At 43.4% G+C, this 18,206-nt stretch overlaps 1 protein-coding gene across 1 annotated transcript in view; it reads left to right on the plus strand.

Annotated features, from left to right (window-relative positions):
• Positions 1-18,206, plus strand: part of znf407 (zinc finger protein 407) — a 139,508-nt gene that overhangs the window by 83,717 nt on the left and 37,585 nt on the right. Inside the window, exons 6-9 of the mRNA XM_076738167.1 lie at positions 1,126-1,292; positions 9,306-9,389; positions 10,818-10,938; positions 16,439-16,617. Coding sequence (XP_076594282.1) covers positions 1,126-1,292; positions 9,306-9,389; positions 10,818-10,938; positions 16,439-16,617 — 551 coding nt within the window. The remainder of the gene's footprint in view (positions 1-1,125; positions 1,293-9,305; positions 9,390-10,817; positions 10,939-16,438; positions 16,618-18,206) is intronic.

Consider the following 18,206-nt stretch of genomic DNA (forward strand, 5'->3'; position numbering starts at 1 on the left):
CATCTCTCCATCTTTAATTCCCTCCTTTCTCTCTTTTCCCTCCCTCCCTCGCATTCTCCTTTGCCCCCCTCCTTCCAGTAAGGAAGATGTATGAGTTTGAATTATTGATTCAGACACATGCTACATGCTGCTTGGAGTCATTATTTGTTCAGGTGAGTGTCATGCTGCTCGCTATGAAACAGATACCACAGGGATTAAGCGACACAATCAGGACTTAAAGACAGCCACCCTCCCTAAAATAACATGGCCCTCTCAAAACCCGACTTCATTTGTTTATGACTCGCACATTAGTCATTCTGCGCCTAAATTATAGCGCGGGGGTAAAGATTAATTCAAGCGCAGGCTTTTTCCATTGTTTTTACTTGTGTGTTTTTTGAAGCCTAATAACAGCAGTTGAACATTGGTGCAAACATCCAGCAGATTGATAAAAGGAAGAAAAAAAAAATAATGCTTTTGTAGGGTGATAGGTGTCAGTATGAAGAATAGACAGATGTCCAGAGTGAGGAACAGCATGCGAAGTCACATTTTTGTGCGGATATCAAAAGTGGCTTTTTGCACCATACAACAAACCAGAGAGAAGTTAAGATGGAGGGAAGCTCTGAAACGGGAGCCTTAAGAGAGAGGCGGGAGGCAAAATGTTGCTAACTGTTCATTTAGCCCTGGCTAAGTGGTCAGGGACGCTGGACAGGTGAACTCTATTCTCCCCACTGGCCCTGCGGGGTGTGTATGTGTGTGTTTGTGAGTGTGTGTGTGTGTGTGGACTGTAACAGAATTTCTCTAGTCCTCTGGGCCCTGGTGCAAAGCAGAGAATAAATGGTGGAGGTGGCAGGCCAGGACAGAAAAATCAATGCCTGCTTATACAGACATGACACACCAGCAGCCAACTGCATTCTGTGCGTGTGTGTGTGTGTGTGTGTTTGTAGATGTACAGCACGCAGTCATACGGCCCTGTGCTCTGTGGGTGTGTGCGCGAGTACCCAGCAACCTCCATTTCCTTTCTCGCAGGGTAGATTGTCTGGCATTTTACGTCAGCTTTGGGATCAGTAAATAACTCGTCGTTTTTTCCCCTCCTCCTCCTCCTCCTCCTCCTCCTCATTCCCCTCTGCCTCTCTTCTTCTCCTGCAGAAAGTTTGAATGTGACTTGTGCGAGCGCTCCTTCAGTGAAAAATGGGCCCTGAACAACCACATGAAACTGCACAGTGGGGAGAAACCATATAAGTGTGCCTGGCCGTCCTGCCACTACGCCTTCCTCAACCTGTCAGCCATGAAGGACCACTACAGGACACACACTGGTGAGAGACACTGAGAGCTCGTAACCTCCACCATGAACCGTTACTGCCGTCCTCCTCCATAAACACACTGACTGACACTCTAAACTCCAAAATTCTTTTTAGTTTTTATTATTTTTTTTAACAGGCAAATAGTGTTTCTATGAGTGAGAGACAGAAGGTTATTTATCGAGAAACACTATACTTGGATCAGACAAAATGTACTTTTTCATTCCTCTATAGCTGTAGACTGTTTAACAAAATGAAGTTTATGTGTTAACTGTGAAAATCTCACATTAATTATGAATCTTCACAGCTTTGTTTGGAAAAAATATACACACGTTTTTGGCCGATAATAGCCATGACTTGTCCATCTGTACTGATTTTCAACATCCAGAGAAAGTCGAGAACTAGTTCTTGGCCGTCGTGCAGACACTCTTGTTAGATGGTTAAACCCTTACCTCCTGATCCCGATAGGACTGTCACAATTGTATGATGTTATATCAGCCAATTCAATTTGAATAGAGACAATTAATAGCCAAAGAGAGAAGGCAAAAGATGTTTGGATTTCATGTTTGTTTTTGTTTTCTGCCATCCTCCAGACGTGGAGGCTTTCTTGATGAGGGAATTAAGGTAGTGTGTATTCCCCTGATCCAACTGGTTGTCATGTGTATTTCCCCAAAATCCATCTGGTCACCAAGTGTGTGTGTTCTCCAAACCCAGCTGGTCAGCAAGTGTGTGTTCATCAAATCCATCTGATCCTCAAGAGTGTGTTTTCCCACATTGGACCAGTCCAGTGTGTGTTCCTCTATGATGCAAAGTGGGATAAAAGGGAAAAAATACACACAAAGTTTGGTGTGTGTGTGAGGTTTATTCCTATTATTCCACCTTTGATCGAAAAAAGAGAGCATTACAATACAATTCTTTTGTCTCTTTAAAACTGGGAAGTGTGTTGTGTATATTATTATTAATGCAACTAGCAATACAGAACTTTATTTTGCGCTCTTTTCTAACCTTAAATGCATCCTTAATTTGAACATATAATGTAGAGCTTTGAAGCAAACTGATGTGACAATCACCAGCTGGATCTGTATTTAGCTCTCTTCTTTATCACGAGTTCATTGGTACTGGAGCATGAAGACAATGAAACAAAAACAGTCTTTTCAGTATTAATCAGTGGGTATTTCCGGTATGTTTTTTTAGTCTATCCTTTCATTCCTGCATGTACAGTCCACTGTGGGACTGTACTGAGTCATGTTTTTTCACTCACTAAAAACTTTGGAGAGACAGATGGTGCGGTGGGCGGTGGGAGGATACTGTCTTGAATAATAGCCCCTCGATAGGAGCCCAAGTCAGACTCTCTGAAAGTGTCTTTATGCTGCAGCCCAGCAGCTTCCCGTCGGCCTCGGTAATGTCCCACACACAGCTCCTTGATGCCCTTTTAAGTCAATGACAGAAGCAGCAGCAGCCAGTGGCCTGACAGCCTGACTGAGCGCTTGCAGGAGAGCCCTCCATCCGTCACGGGTGCCTGCTGTGTGTGTGGTGAGTGTAGACTTGCTGGATGTTATTTTAAATGTGTTTTAACAGTGATGTAACGTCAAGGCGCCTCTGACATAATTAGACGTTTTATTTTCATTTGTTTCCAGCCCTCATCATTCCCCATCAGGCGACTGCTGTCACACTGTCACCTAGCTGTCACCTGGAGAGGCGTGGGGTGGTGTGTGGTGGTGGTGGTGGTGTGTGTGCGCGTGTGTGTCTTAATGTGAGTTTGGCAGGAAGAAACACAGACTTGAAGAGAGTGAGTGAAGTGATTGAGATGGAAACAGGAAAGTGCTGAAACAAGAGAGCTTGAAAGATCAAGGGTGACCAAGTATGAACATATGAAAATAGGAGAATTGAGATTGAACCTGAAATAACCTCATTTTAGTGAGCGACAAGACCTGACTTGATTAGCAACCCCCAAAAAAGCTAACACGATTTGGTGTAGTGTGACCCCCGACACTCCTTTGCCAGTTGTAATTGGTGCTGGGTTGGACGGTTAGCTACAGCTATACAATCATTGCAATCACATTCCAGCAGCCAACCTGACACACTGAAATATTATCTGCATGTGTGTGATCTGTTTAAAGGTTATAAATCGGCTCCTTCACGGCACTAAGATGCAATACTAATAAAATAAGTAGGAGATTTTAAAGTTGAACTCATCCTTCCTGGGAACAGAGCAGTCAGTAATGGAGGGGATTTGAGTTACGATGACTAACTGGGGAGTTTGCACTGGAGCCGAAAGTAATGGTACACACATCCAGCTCATTTGCTGGAACTTTAAAATCCAAAGACACTTGGTGAAGAAAAACTCAAAACACTATGCCTCTACTAAGAACTTCATCAGAGTGGCAAGTTTTGAATGAGTTGGTCTTTGTCGAGTGTGTGTAATTGGTTTGTAAGCCGTTAAAATAACATCTCTAATCCCCCAAAAGAGCAGTCTTTGTAATGATTTCATGTTGAAACACCATGAGATAGATTGAGCATAGGTTGAGCACTGAGACTATGTACAAAAAAAGTTTGGAAACAGTAATCACAAAATCATACACATTCAGACATTATGGAGATGCAATATATGCATCATGATCAGTGCACCAGAAATACAAGTGCAATATTTATACATACATCTTGGCTACAGAGTTTGCAGTTAGCAGTTCACTAAACCTCTCTCCCAAACAGTGATGGTCAAATCATGGTTTAGCAGCCACATGTATGCACATCAGACCTGTAAAGGTTTGGACACATGTTGAGTCGGTGTGCATGGGACTGTAAGAGTGATTCTCTTTATATTAAGAGTGTGGAGGGCTGTGCAAACTTGATTTGCCTTTTCCAAACCAAAAATGTCACAGCTAAAGTGTGAGGAATGCATTAAACTGCGTTTGTCTGCAAAAATTAGCACGTTCGGCCAAGTAGCATACAGTAGTAAACTATGCTAGCTTACCCCCACAGCCCAGATCATTTAGATTTCAGATTATATTGAAATAATAATTTTACGATAGCACCATCTGCAATGTATCATTTCCCCACTGTCAGGAAAACTGGTCCTGTGTGTTTCCACTCCAGCCAAGCAAGTTGTCTTTCATTCACGAAACATATTGATTAGTCCTCATCCTTTTAGGATACATGGGCCTTTTCCCCTGTGATGTTAAAAGTTAAAAGTGTTGAAAATACAAATATAAAGCATAAATCTAACCTCTCTCTTGCTAATATGTAAGCCACTACACTATAAGCAGCAATTATGTCAGAATGAAAATGGAGTCTGATTGTGCCTTTTTCCTTATCATACTTCAAACTCTTTAACTAACTCTACTGCAGACGAGAACCATGCTGCTTCTTTATTTACATGTCCTCTCCATGGATCATCAGCTGATGATGAGGCTTACTTTTTTGCCTGGTCATGCTGGTTTAGTCTTTTATCAAAGTTATCAAGTGCATCTTAAATTAAAAGAAGTGAGCTCAAACCCTCAAAAAGTCTACCGAAGGTGGAATCTTCAGTTAACTAATAGAGCTGACATTAGCTTAATTAGCTTGCTGGCTACAGCTGTTCAGATGCTGCTAGCAACAATTGTCATTTTAGCGGACAAATTGATGGATGTTGGCTCAAGTTTGAAAAGTCTTTTTTTTTTTTTTTTGTCTACCTCTGCCTGAGATCCAAGAGTTGTTTTAAAGTAATTTTAGAAATGCGTTGTTTCAAAATTAGCATTTTAAACCGCACATGTGCCATGTAAGAATGGAAAGCTTGACGGGCAGAACAACAGTAATGAGGAGGTGGGACTTGGCAAATAGTCAGTTAAGCAATAAACACTTGATAAAGGCAAACTCAACAATACATATTTAGCCTTTTCACCCAAAACTATATTGTAGCTTAAAAAAGAAAACAAGAATAAGAATCCCTAACAGAAAATGCCAAAATTCATCATCCTGTGCATTTATTTGCTGCTTGTGACATGCAGAGCCCCCCTCCCCACAAAAAAGAAAAAAAAGTTAACACCTTCACTCTCCTTCTCCTGCCTCTAACGGGATTCATTGTTCCTCCCTGATTTGTGTGTTTTTTATGTTAATCACTCCCTCCTCACACACCAGTCGTGTCTGAGAGAGTGGGAGGAGGGCGGGGGTTGGGGATTCAGTGGTCGTCAGCCGCCAGGGTCATTTGTAACGGCTGATGAATGAGAGACTCAAATAAATAAATAAGTGCACTGCATCTGACCCACCCAGCTTTTCCCAGGCTCTTGGGCGTTGTGGGGGGTGGGGGGAGCGGGGGGAGGAGGGTTTAACACAGCGACAGGGCCACAATTGATTTCCTCATTGCTTCAGTTTGTCGCTTAATCTGGCGATATGCTGATAAATCTTCGCACTTTGTCAATTAATTTCCCTGAAAAATGAGACCCAAAATGGCGAGCACATCAATACAGCAGCGGATTCCGTGTCAAAAATTAAGCGGTAAAATTAATTGCCCTCCCATTCGCTCCTGCTAAAACATAACTAATGAGGGAGGCAATTATAGCTGCATGCAGACGCCTCCGGGGTTATTTAAAACACACACACACACACACACACACACACACACACACACATATATATATATATATATATATATATATATTTTCTCACACACACGTGCAAAGAGAGGTTGTATATTTTGACTTCAAAGTTCTTTTATTGTCTCGCAATAAGGCACATTTCATTCCAGAAAGGGGTTGAGGGTTGAGGTGTATTATGGAAACAAAAGAGAAGCGATGAGCCAATATTCAAATTTCTAAAAAGTTTAAGGGCTCTCAGTGCACATTAGCAGGAAATGTAATATTTAGGGCATTTTCATGGCTGAAGATAGACTGTGAGTACACTGAGGCATGTATGCTTTTAAAGGGATGTTGATTTGTGTTTGTTGCCATCTGTGTGTGAACAGCTGAGGATGGATGTAACCCTGACCCCTCGTTCAGGTGAGAGTAAGACTTGAGGTTGAGGCTGATAACAGTGGTTTTAGGGTCAATGTTGCATAAGGATGAAGTTTAAAAAGGATGAAGTGTTATTTCTGTACAGATAAAAGGTAGAGGTGAAGGTGAATCAGGAGTGAAGGCAGTCAATGCAAGGTTGTGTTGTGGGTTGGGGGGGGGCATGCTGCTTCAAGCCAGCCCGATCTTCCAGTGCTGACAGCATGTCACTCTTCTACTACCCCACCTCGCCATCCCCACCTTGGTCCTCAGAGGGCTCACCGCCACAGAACAGCAGATGAAAAGCACACATGTAATTTATCGCCAACGTTTCCTCCTCAAGAATAATTGTGGCGACCGCGGCTGGGCACAGGGATCGATGGCTATGGATTTTTCTGCGGTGGGGTCTTGTAGCGTTGGGCGTAATGAGAGATGGAAGGGAGGGAGGAGGGAGTGGAGGAGGGACCGGTGCTGTTTTTCTGATAGGGAGAAAAGGTCTGACCGGTTCCTCAGTGACTGTTCTTTATTTACACAGAAATGTGTGATTTTGCATCTAAAGCCCCGAATCATTTGCATGACATATTTCTGTAGCTGTGTGTTTGTCTTTGCCCTTCTCATTGGTCAGAGTAAAGCTGTGGTCAAGTGCTTATGTGTGCCGAACAAGATTTAGCTTTGATTGTTGCTTAGTTGCTGCAGTTTTTGTGTTTGGCAGAGATCACTGTTCAATCCCTGAGATCCCTTGTTTTCTGCTGATAGACTTTATACAAGTCTTAATCTATACAAAACACTGTCGCAGTGAAGAATACAAATATTTTACTCTCTGTTGTATGTTTCCACATTCAGTGATATTATTTGTCCAGGAGCATCAAACCTCAAGTATTTAGAAGAGTAGATGTAAAGGGCGATATCATGGGGCCGCAGAAAGTCGCAGAACAGACATTTATTTATATGAGAACATTGTTCCTTTGAAAGGCCTATAACGCTGGGATTGAAAAGTGAACCTGTATGAATTGGCTAACGAATGCACCTTTTTAAGGCTGTTTTTCTCCCCTCTAAGTGGCACTGCATTAAAACTCTTCTCACAGTCGAGTGGCTTTAAATGGGTGTAATAGAAGAAACTTGAGGCTGCTTTGTCTCTGCGGACTCAGTGAAAGCTGCTATCTGTGCAGAAGAGGAGCCGAGCACCGCTGAGGCCCAGCTGGAAGAGTCACCCAAATGTGTTATCAGTGTGTGGCGAGAGCCGGAGTTCAACATCAGCATTTAGATGAATATTTAAGTGATGCAGTGTGTGTCTGTATGTTAGAATGTGTGGGGCCAACAGTGTTTCCACGTATGCGCCGTCACACAACATGTTCACGTGTGGAAACGTGTTACTGGCACACCGCATGCAGTTTGATTTGTGTGTCAGTGTGTGGGAATATCTGCATCTACGTGTGTGTGCATTTGCATACGCATCTGTGTACGCTCTATAAATGTGTTTGCATATGTGCACGTGCTTGTGTTTCCCTGAGTGAGTCTTATCACAAATGTTGCTGTGTGTGTGTGTGTGTGTGTGTGTGTGTGTGTGTGTGTGTGTGTGCGCGCGCGCGCGCAGGAGTGTGTGACTGCCTGTGTGCCATGGCAGAGAGAGGGAGAGGTAGAAAGAGAGAGAGAGAGCGAGACCATCATGCTGTTAATGACAGAGCCAGATGCAGGGGAGAGAGGAGGAGTGTAAAAAAGCTCTCCACGCTCCCCATCTGGAAGGCATCGCCCCCAAATGAAGTTGTACAAAACCATCCCATTGATAATAAAGCTAATTTTTATGGCTCTGACAAGTATGTAATTATGTTCAGCGGTGCTTTTCAGATTTTATCACAGTCAATAAACCACACTGGCAATTTCCCGTCCCCCATTTGACATATTTACACGGATCCATCTGATTGGAGGAATTAGTTAGCTGTGAGAGCTCTGATGGATATACACTAGTGATCTGTGACTTCTGCTTGGCTCATCTGTTAGCCAACTAGACCCGCTGCTCATCTGTTCAGTCTGTCTTTTCCGTTTCTCGGTTTGTGCCTTTCTCCTCCTCCTTCACACATTTCTGCCAATCCATTAACGCAATATTTTTTCCTCCTCTGTCTTCGCCTTGCTCAGCGGCACCTCAGCAGTAGCTCTGAGTGAAGAGTCGTTTCACCCGTTTTTAATTCGGTTTGCTTTTGATTAATGTTGATGCAACTTTAAAATTAAAAAGTGTGTGACAGATTAATTACACTGAGCCATATTTAGTTGAGGCAGGCAGAGGGAGAACAACTGACATAAGACAAATGTCAGTGTATAGCTTCACTTACTCCACCAGTAGTAGGAGTTTATTTTAATGTCGATGGCATTATTTGCATTTGTCGTGTGTCGTAATAAGCTTGATCCAAATGCACGTCAACGTATAGGTTAATGCATAATGCACATCGTACATAATAAAAAATAAAACATGTTTTTAATTTCATTTAGTTAACTGAACTCAAATTGAAATGAAGGCCCCTGAACATGAAAGTATTGACGTCTTTTCACAGTTTTAGCTTTGTGCTGGTTTTCATATTCTCCTGTATGTGGTTGCAAGGCATGATTGGATGGCACTGTTGCCAAGGTCCTGTTGAAAGATAAGTTTTGGTTTATCATAACTCGGGTCTTATTTGTGTAGCTGCCGCCATCATTTCTTTTAGTTACCATAACATTGTAGTCAAAGTCATGTTTGAGATCTGGGATTACAGCAGCATCACAAGCAGAGTCCTGTGGAGCACGTTACACGACGGGTTAGATGATCGGACGGGTTGTGAACAAGCTACACATTATCTGGACTGTGAGGGCTGTGATGGATGCCTCACAACGGCCAGTTTGAGTGGTTGAGTTTGCCTTTCCTCTTGGCTTACCTTTGGGTTTGTTCAAAACCTATATGCTTGTAAATATAGTTTAACAAACGGTGATATTTTTCTCACGTTCTTGCTGCTCTCCCTCTCTGATGTGTCTTCACGTCATGTCTGCCCTCGTGCTTTATCCTTCCTTTTCTTCTTCTCTCAATGTGTCTCCATAGGAGAGAAGTCTTATCTATGTGACCTGTGTGGTTTCGCTGGAGGCACCAGGCACGCCCTCACCAAACACAGGCGCCAACACACAGGTAAGCAACCGCACACGCATCCTGAACTCACACCAAAGAATATTCAAAGCACACGCACTCACTGTTTCATGTGTGGACCTTCATAGTCTCGGACAGTGATTGACACTCCGAGATCTGAACAGCCACAATATTTTTTTTTTCCCCACATAGTTTTAGCAACTGTTTGCTGTCTGTCTGTCTCTCTCACACACACACACACACACACACACACACACACACACACACACGGGCACATCAGTGTGACATGCTGCTGTCAGTGATAGGCATGTGTACCAGTATGGCTGACTGAATCTGAGATTTTTAATTTCAGTTATCATTTCACCATGTCATTCTGTCGCTTAGGGAAATTGCATTTTTCAGATAGGCTGTCAATAACGAGTGCTTTTTTGGAAATTGGGATAGTGAAACAAATACTGTTCTTAACTGTTGTCTGGCAGGCGCCCAAGGATCAAGAATCCTGTTATAAATATTCATTTAGGTTTTCATAATTCATTTTGTTTGCTCCTCAGTTTCTTTGCCATTTCCCCCCCAAAACCCACCAATTTCTGTCCTCCTCTCCTGCGTTGACATGTGTCAATTCCACAGATTTGGCAGCATATTCAAATCTGTTGTCATGCAGCTGCGCATGAAGTGGCCGCCCCGTCCGACCGTGTTTTCCTGTCAGAGTCTGACTGAGACACGTTTTTTAAGGCCGCTGCTAATGCCAATATTTTTGTGCTTCAAGTTGTCTGAAAACAACATCGGGCCGTTATTTAGGATCAAATATTTCCACTTTCGCACTCAAAATGTATCAAGAGTAAGTGTCCCCTGTTGTTCTTGTCAGTATGGAAATGTCACTGAAGCAGTATTTTAACAAACACTGTGAGAGTCAGTGGGATGCCACGTTAAGGTTAGCAGCTCCTTAAAGCAGGGTATGTTTTATTGTAGGTTTAAACACTAACGTCCCTGAAGCTGTTGAGTAAAATACCCCCTCACTGCTCTGGTTTGCCATTTGAAATAAATATAATTAACAACACAAAGCTCCCAGAGAGCACAAACCAGCAAGGAACAGTGCTCCAACTTGCTGTTACACCTACAGATATCAGTCCTGCCATTTTGACACCGACTCTCTCAGTGACACTTGAAATTCCCAAACAGTTTTTGAGACTTTTTTAACTGGTCTTTGCACCTGCAGTGTTCAGACTAAGCGAGCAAAATGTATCTTTTGTAATTATACAGTAGATTCAGAACTATAAATGTCTCTGTGGTGTCAGGAAAATATGAATCCCACACAGCATCATGAAGAACTTAAAAAGTCAAACCATGTACCCTTCTACCTGGGTTTGTATATCTGCATGTCTATGTGTGTTTGTCACTGAAAATATTTCTGTCATCTTGGTCTCATCACCATGGTCTGTCTCTTATCTTTTCAACCCCTCCACCCCACAGGCGAGAGACCCTTCAAATGTAAGCTCTGCAACTTCGCCTCCACCACGCAGTCCCACCTATCGCGGCACAAACGTGTTCACACTGGGGAGAAACCGTACCGCTGCCCCTGGTGCGACTACAGGTACCGGCTCATTGACCCGCCCACGGTTGGTGGCGCTGATGGCTGCCACCATGGCACTGATGATCAGGGGGTTGATAGGTGGGGGTAGCGGTAGCTGTGGGGGGTGTATAAGTGAGGGAGTGTGATGGTGAGATAGCAGGTGGCATTGCAGGGTAGTTTGGAGTGGGGGGGGGGGGGGGGGGGGCGTGAATGCTACAGGCTTTGTGCGTGAGTGTGTGTGAGTTTGTGTGTGAAGGGTGGGTGGGAGAGGTGGAGGGCAGACAGGTCTAATCTCCACAGCACGGCTCCATCTCATCACTCTGCCATCATCAACAGGCCGAGCTAGATCTCCCCCAACACACATACACACGCACACGCTCTCTCACACACATACACACAATGTCGCTGTCACTGGCAGGTCCCTGTCATTAAAACACCATCATACCACATCAGTAATTACACAGGAAATTGTCGGTGAAATTGAAAAAGTTTTGGCTGGCGTTGCACATCTCCATCTCTCTCTCTCTCTCTCTCTCTCTCTCTCTCTCTCTCCCTCTCTCTCTCTCTCTCTCCCCCTCTCTCTCCGTCTTTCTCTCTCATCCTGTGCTTCCTCGTCAGATTGTGGCAGAAGAGTGTGAAAGGGAATGATCTCAAACCCATCATTGGTTTTAGATGTACTCTTCATTCGTTTTTTCCCCTCTGTGACAAAGTCATTTCGGCAGCTTGCTACACCTGCTCCGCTGCACTGAAGTGCTCGGCTCATTTCAAGTCTTTTTGTATGCAGTCCAACTTAGAAAAAATGAAATGCTGAGAAGTGATAATTGCAGCCAGGCTATTATTTTGAAATTATCAGAAGATTATCTCACCTTGTACCCTAAGTTACTATAAAGTATCTCTCGACTAGCAATTAAGGATCGACCAGTGGTTTTTAACTGATGATTTAAGATGCATATAAGATGTCTTGAAGATTTGTACAATTAAAGTGTCTTTAAAGTGACTGCATCTTTAATAATCGTCCTTTAAGATGTGGTCTTTTGAGTTCAGCTACAGTGTTTGTAGGCCAAAATCATCTTCTTTTGGCTGCTTCCCAATGTGGATCACCACAGCAGATCATCTGTTTCACCCCATCAAAACAGAATGGAAATCTGTTTTGTTTTTCTTTCATTTATTTATTTAGTTATTTTTCTTATTGAAGCAACCCCCCTCGTTTATCCATGCTTGGGACTGGTGAATCACAGTGCCCTGGTTTGTGCATCCCCAGCGGCTGGGGAGCAACCTATGGTTCAATGTCTTGCCCAACAACACTTCTACATATGGACAGGAGGATGCAGATCGATCCGCCCGTCTACCCCCTGAACCACAACCATATACTGTTCATATTTTCATTAGCTACACCTAGTGACTAGCTTTGTCTCAGCCCACCTGTTTGGTTCAGACTGAAATATCTTGCCCTGAAATTCATGAGTTCAGCGGCCACGGCAGGGGAGGATGAGGTGAGGGGTATTCAGTTGCATTCTTGCAATGACGGAAATTTTGCCCCTCACTAAAGCTGGGGACCCAGGAATGAAACCCAAGGCTGTAGGATGTACTAGGTCATAGCCTTTAAATAGTGAAACTGTGTGTAACTGTATTAACTTAAGTTAATCATATAACTTGCCTGATTTTTTTACCTCAGGACAAATTTTGGTCCCACATCAGAGCATTAGACTTGACTAACCACAGTATTAGAAAGATACTGTGGTTAGAAGTCAAATGTTCCTGGTCCCATTGTTCCTGCACTGATACTTAATGATCATTACAGATAGTGGCAAATGAAACAGTAAATTAGAAACCCAATTAACATTTTGGTAGCCCCGGGGGTTCTGGGAGGTCCAGAGGGCGGGTGGGGGCAAGGTGGGAGGAGGAGGGAGGAGGGAGGAACGCCCCGCTGGCTTACTAATGTGAGGATGAGGAATTGAATGTGGGGGCCCTCAGACAGCCGCGAGGGGCCTTTGCCTCCACCTTGCTTTTACACTCTGAATACATGTTAAAAACCCTGACATCTCTGGTGGCCTCACCATGATAAGAAGATACTAGATGAGCTAGCACGTTTGACCTTTCAATGTAAGCCAGGCTGATGAAATAAATATGACGCAGTTGTAAACACATATTGAGGTCTGAGGCAAATGAAGCACTTGTGTGATTGACAGCTCCTGCTCATAGAAAATACCTATCTGTTTTCCAGGTATACATCCGATTTTCACAATTAAAATATCCATATTAAGTGTTATGGGCGACATCTATGGTTCCCTCTTGATAGAATGCGATCTCCATCAAGGCTGCTCCTCAAATGCATGTAAATGAGCTGGGAGTGAATGATCTATCAAATGCCACTCATCTCCTATTCAGACAGAGATAGATAATAGAGGGGTGTAATTATAGTTAGGGAATAGTGGTAAAAATATTCTAATGATATTGCACTGGGAGTCCTGGGCTGTCAATTAATGATGTCTACTTGACTATTCTCCAGCTATTTATGCAAGCCGCAAAACTTCTTTAATTCAGTGTTTAAGGAATCATTTCTGTTGTTCACACTGAGGAGGTTTCTCTCTCTCTCTCATTAAAGTCACAGTGGCATCTTAAATGGTCTAATTGATATGTAGCCTCTGACTCGTGCCACGCTACCATCCTTCCGGGGCTATTATTGTTTATTGAATGCTGAGGCATTCATGTTTCAATCTACCTGTTAGAACAATGTTTCGATTCGAGGCAGTGGTGGCTTTGAGGACGACACGCTCACCGTCAATGCCAGGAAGGTTTGCGACCTTGTTAAGTGAAGGGAGAGATGTGGGAGATGGGAGAGACATTAATGATGATAACTGGGCCTCCTTGGCAGAATAAGATCCAAATAGCACCAATGATCCAAATACCCCCTCCCAACTCTTAACACACACAAAGAAACACATTTAAACCTCCTCTAACGAAGCGCCTCTCAATTACACCTCTCCCATTACCATACACTCGTTTGGGAGGAGGAATATGGAAATGGCTAAAATAAAGGGGAGCGAGAGGGAAAGACGGAAAGAGGCAGAGAAGGGGTGATGTATCCGTTGAGCATCGGTATGGCTGATTCCCATGGTGAGTGCATGGATGGGGGAGGAAGTTGAAACAGTGTTGGACTAATTAATACAGTGTATTGTAGGAGGGCTGGTGTGGGCTTTCACTAACTGTGACACCTGCTGACTCCTAAACGCACGTTGTGTTGTTTTAATATGACAATTACGCCATTACCATATCTGAGAGATAGCATGGCCCCCCTAGGAATCCACCCTCACTCTCTTTAGAACCTTTTAGCTCCGCTTCAAATTTTATCTATTTATGCTCCTGCTTTCGAATAAGAAATTAGTTCACTTTTAGCAGTAAATGCATTCTTTAGCAGCATGATTTACTGTAATTCATCGACATGTGGCAGTTTAAATTCTTAAATATGTCTGTTTCCATTTCGCAGAAGAGCAGTCAACAGATGTGGCCGTGATTTGTCGATGAACCTGTTATAATTTCGCTAGTGATGGCTGATAAAGTAATTACGTGTGCCAGTTTGCAGGATAAATGATTGAGAATGAGTGTAAATATTAAGGGTTATGTACAGTACATATCCCTGCGTTGTCAGTAAAAGTATTTCTGGCTCATTTAGATTCTTTAAATTCTTCAGACTTGACATTCAGACTTGAAACACTTGTCACTGATGTAAACCTACAATAACATCTATAGTTTTCATATCAGGCCTTTGTTGGGGTTTGCTGTTAGTGGCACATTTTTTTTTTTTACATTTTAGATATGAAGGCTGGTGTATTAATTTCGTATGTGTGGCAGGTATTGTGGCATCATTTCCTTGTTTTTTTTGCAGGTTCTGTAGGTTTGTAGGTAGCTGCTCGCGCTAACTACCTGGTTCTTCATTTCAAACAAACCAGATATCCAAATCCATCACTTCCTGTGAGCCAGGAATGTGAGCCTCTCTGACACAAAGCAAATGTAAAAGCTTCCATGAAGTACACGTTGCATTACATGGTGTTCCATTCATCTGTGATCTGGTAAAACAGACATTTCCTCATCGCTGAGGATGACTGCTTTTAAAATGTGTTTTCATTTGTCGAGAACGTGCCATCCCAAACTACTGTAGGGTTCAGTTTGGTGAAGAGCCCCCATTGCTCACCAGCGGCCAGTGCTTATGAATTTCACACAGCATGAACAGAACCCAGAGTGGGCCCGCTGTAGTTTTTTTTTTTTTTTTTTTTTTTCTTAGGCCCCAGTGGAGCCGGGCTGGACTGTGGCCCCCATGATGGAGAGAGGTGTCTCTGCAAAAGTGAAAACAAATTCTCTCCTTGGCTGGTGTGAGCTATGGCACTGTGAGGCTTTATTGTCCCGGCCAAGGTGATAAGGGAGAGTAATTGCGTATTATACTGTCCGAGAATGTCAGGTCCAAACTGAGCACGAGTGCCCCATCCATCAACACATGATGGTGTGTGTTTATGTGTGTGTATGAAACCGTGTTCTACACTGCACATGCTTGCTTGCATGATGCATTATGTGTGTGCTCCCGTGTGCACGTGTGTGTGTGCACTGGGGTGTTTACGGAATCAGATCTGTATATTTGCACCTGTGTAGTCATATTAGAGATTAAAATTTTATTTTGGTGCAAAGTAAGGTTTATTCATGCCTGTATGTACGTATGTGCATGTTTGTCTTGCCCATTGTGTTTTGTGTGTGCGTCCATGAGGAGGTTTAGATAGAGCCTGGGAGCAGGTCAGGCAGCATCATTAATCAGCAGAGGGTTGTGTGTGACTCTCTGAGCTGACATCATTACATCCTACAACCTGCAGTAGCACGCTGCTTAGCTTGCCCTATCTGACCAGCTCGAAGACCCACAAACTCCCGCACACTCATGCGTGCACACACAACATACACCGCTATTCCTCTAGCTTTCATACAATGGCAAAAGATACATAATGCATAACGGACGTCTTCAGCGTCACCCGCTGCTGCCAGCACCATTGCACACTAAACCTGAACAGCTGTAGGGAAAGAAAATATCTATGACATATGTAAGAGCATGATAGAGTATCAAAGAATTTGCAAGATCTAAATATTGTTTGTGTAACAAGCTGTTTCTCTGTTTGTGAAAGCTGTCATTAGTCATTTGGTGGTGGTGGGCCTGTTTCACAGAGGCGTATTTAGGCAATGAATGTTTTGAGAGTCTGTCCAAACATGGCTGCTCCCTCAGCTCCAAAGCCCAGCTTGAGTGGAGTGTCTCATGTGTGTGTGTGTGTGTGTGTGTGTGTGTGTGTGTGTGTGTGTGTGTGTGTGTGTGTGTGTGTGTGTGTGTGTGTGTGTGTCATCATTGCAACAAAATGAAATGTTGGTAAAGCAAACCTTTCTTGGGAATGTTGCCAAGTGTTTATCTTGTGTTTTCTCCCCCATGACTCTCATCTTTTAATCTTTTTGTTTTTTTATTCCATTATTTTTATTTGTTTGTCCCCCTTAGATCCAACTGTGCTGAGAACATCCGAAAGCACATTCTCCATACGGGCAAACACGAGGGCGTGAAGATGTACAACTGTCCCAAATGCAGCTATGCCACCAACTCTCCCATGGAGTTCCGCAACCACCTGAAGGAAAATCACCCCGATATTGAGAATCCAGATCTTGCCTACCTACATGCAGGTAATCAGTTCTTACTTGAGGAGGTGCGTTTAAGGGTCGTTGGAGCTCCAGGCTTATTTACAGCAGTGTCTTCCCAGAATTTCACAGCTGGTTAGGGTCAGCTGAAAGTCAAAGGGACTGTGAGGATGAGTTCACTAGTCATGGGGAGAACCACTCAGTTTCTGAATTTGAGGGTCCAGTCAGGGAAGGTCTAAGAAAAAATTTGATTGTGTTTCATTATGGGACATGTAGGATCCAGTGTTTCTGTAGCTTTATCCCGTCTATGAACTAGAAGTCAAGATGCCTCTTCCTGTATCTCATGCTGTGTCAATTTTGACCTTTGTTTTCTAATCCGTTTCTTTGAGCCCCCCCCCCCCAACTTTATGAAGTGCCATAGTAAATCTCTGGACTGCTCCTTTAAGTTCCTTGCCGGGGGCCACTTTAATGTCTAGAACATATATTATGTGCACATTTTTTCTGCTCTTTCAGACTTTTGAACCTCACCACCTTTCATTTACTAACTTGTCTCTCAAATCTTCTGCAGTCTCTTGCACACACACATCGACACACATGCAGTTTATACCCACAGACAAATCAACATTTGAAATCATTCTGCTGAATTAAATCACATGGCCACCCCTGCAACCCTGCCCAGGCTCCTATTATTCCACAGAGGTCAGATCTTCCAGAATCCTTGAGTGTGTTTTTGTGTCTGGATCAAGTCTTGCTATTCAATGCTTATGGAGGGCATCCAGCCACAAAGAGGCAGCACTCAGATTGCTCATCTATCCAGCCCTGCCAATCACTCAGGCCATAGAGACAGATGAAATCTTGTTCCTCCCCTATTGGTTCCTTTGTATCACAGAGTTCTTCCTTTGTCCTTGAAGGCCACCAAATCCAATCGGCAGAGTGCTTGTCCTTCAGAGGAGCAGAGAGGACAGCCTTTATCCTGTTATCCTTTTGACCTTAAATAAAAGCAGTAGAGTTGGAGGGGAGCTCATGGGAAAAAGGCCAGGCAGGGACATTACTGGAAAATGGCTGCATTCTGGTGGCACTGTGGTTTACTCCCTATTGAAACTGAATGTTTTTGAGTTGTGTCCTTGTGCTGACTCTGAGGTTTATGTCTTTTTTTCAAACTGGCTTATTCTTGGTATAATTTCTATTCTTTAAATTCAAGGATCAACTTGTCTCTGACCATGTCCCAACCTCCGTGCAGAACCTTTCCACCTTCACCTCTTACAAACACCTGTTTCATATTCTCTGTACCCTCTTACCTGAAGTCAAAGCACACCTTTACTCTTCTTCTTACCCTTTCACCCCTGGATTTCCCTCACCTCTGTTTGTCCTTATGCATCGGTTGACCTTTGGTCAAAAGGCTGCCCAGATTAATTTTATTGGTTTGTGTTCCCCTTAGTGTGATCTGTTAAGCCACATGAGAGCACAAAGTTTACACCAAGTAAAGAATGTGATTTCTCTGTATGTGTCCATACTAAGGCTGAGGCATCATCTTAAAGGTGGTCATGATCCAGCAGCAAACAATGTGCATTGTGTGTGTGCAGTTTCCGTTTTTATGAGCGAAGGTCAGATCTAGTCTGGAACGCGCGTCATCT

The sequence above is a fragment of the Chaetodon auriga genome, chromosome 8 (assembly GCF_051107435.1).
Source record: "Chaetodon auriga isolate fChaAug3 chromosome 8, fChaAug3.hap1, whole genome shotgun sequence".
Classification (NCBI taxonomy): Eukaryota; Metazoa; Chordata; class Actinopteri; order Chaetodontiformes; family Chaetodontidae; genus Chaetodon; species Chaetodon auriga.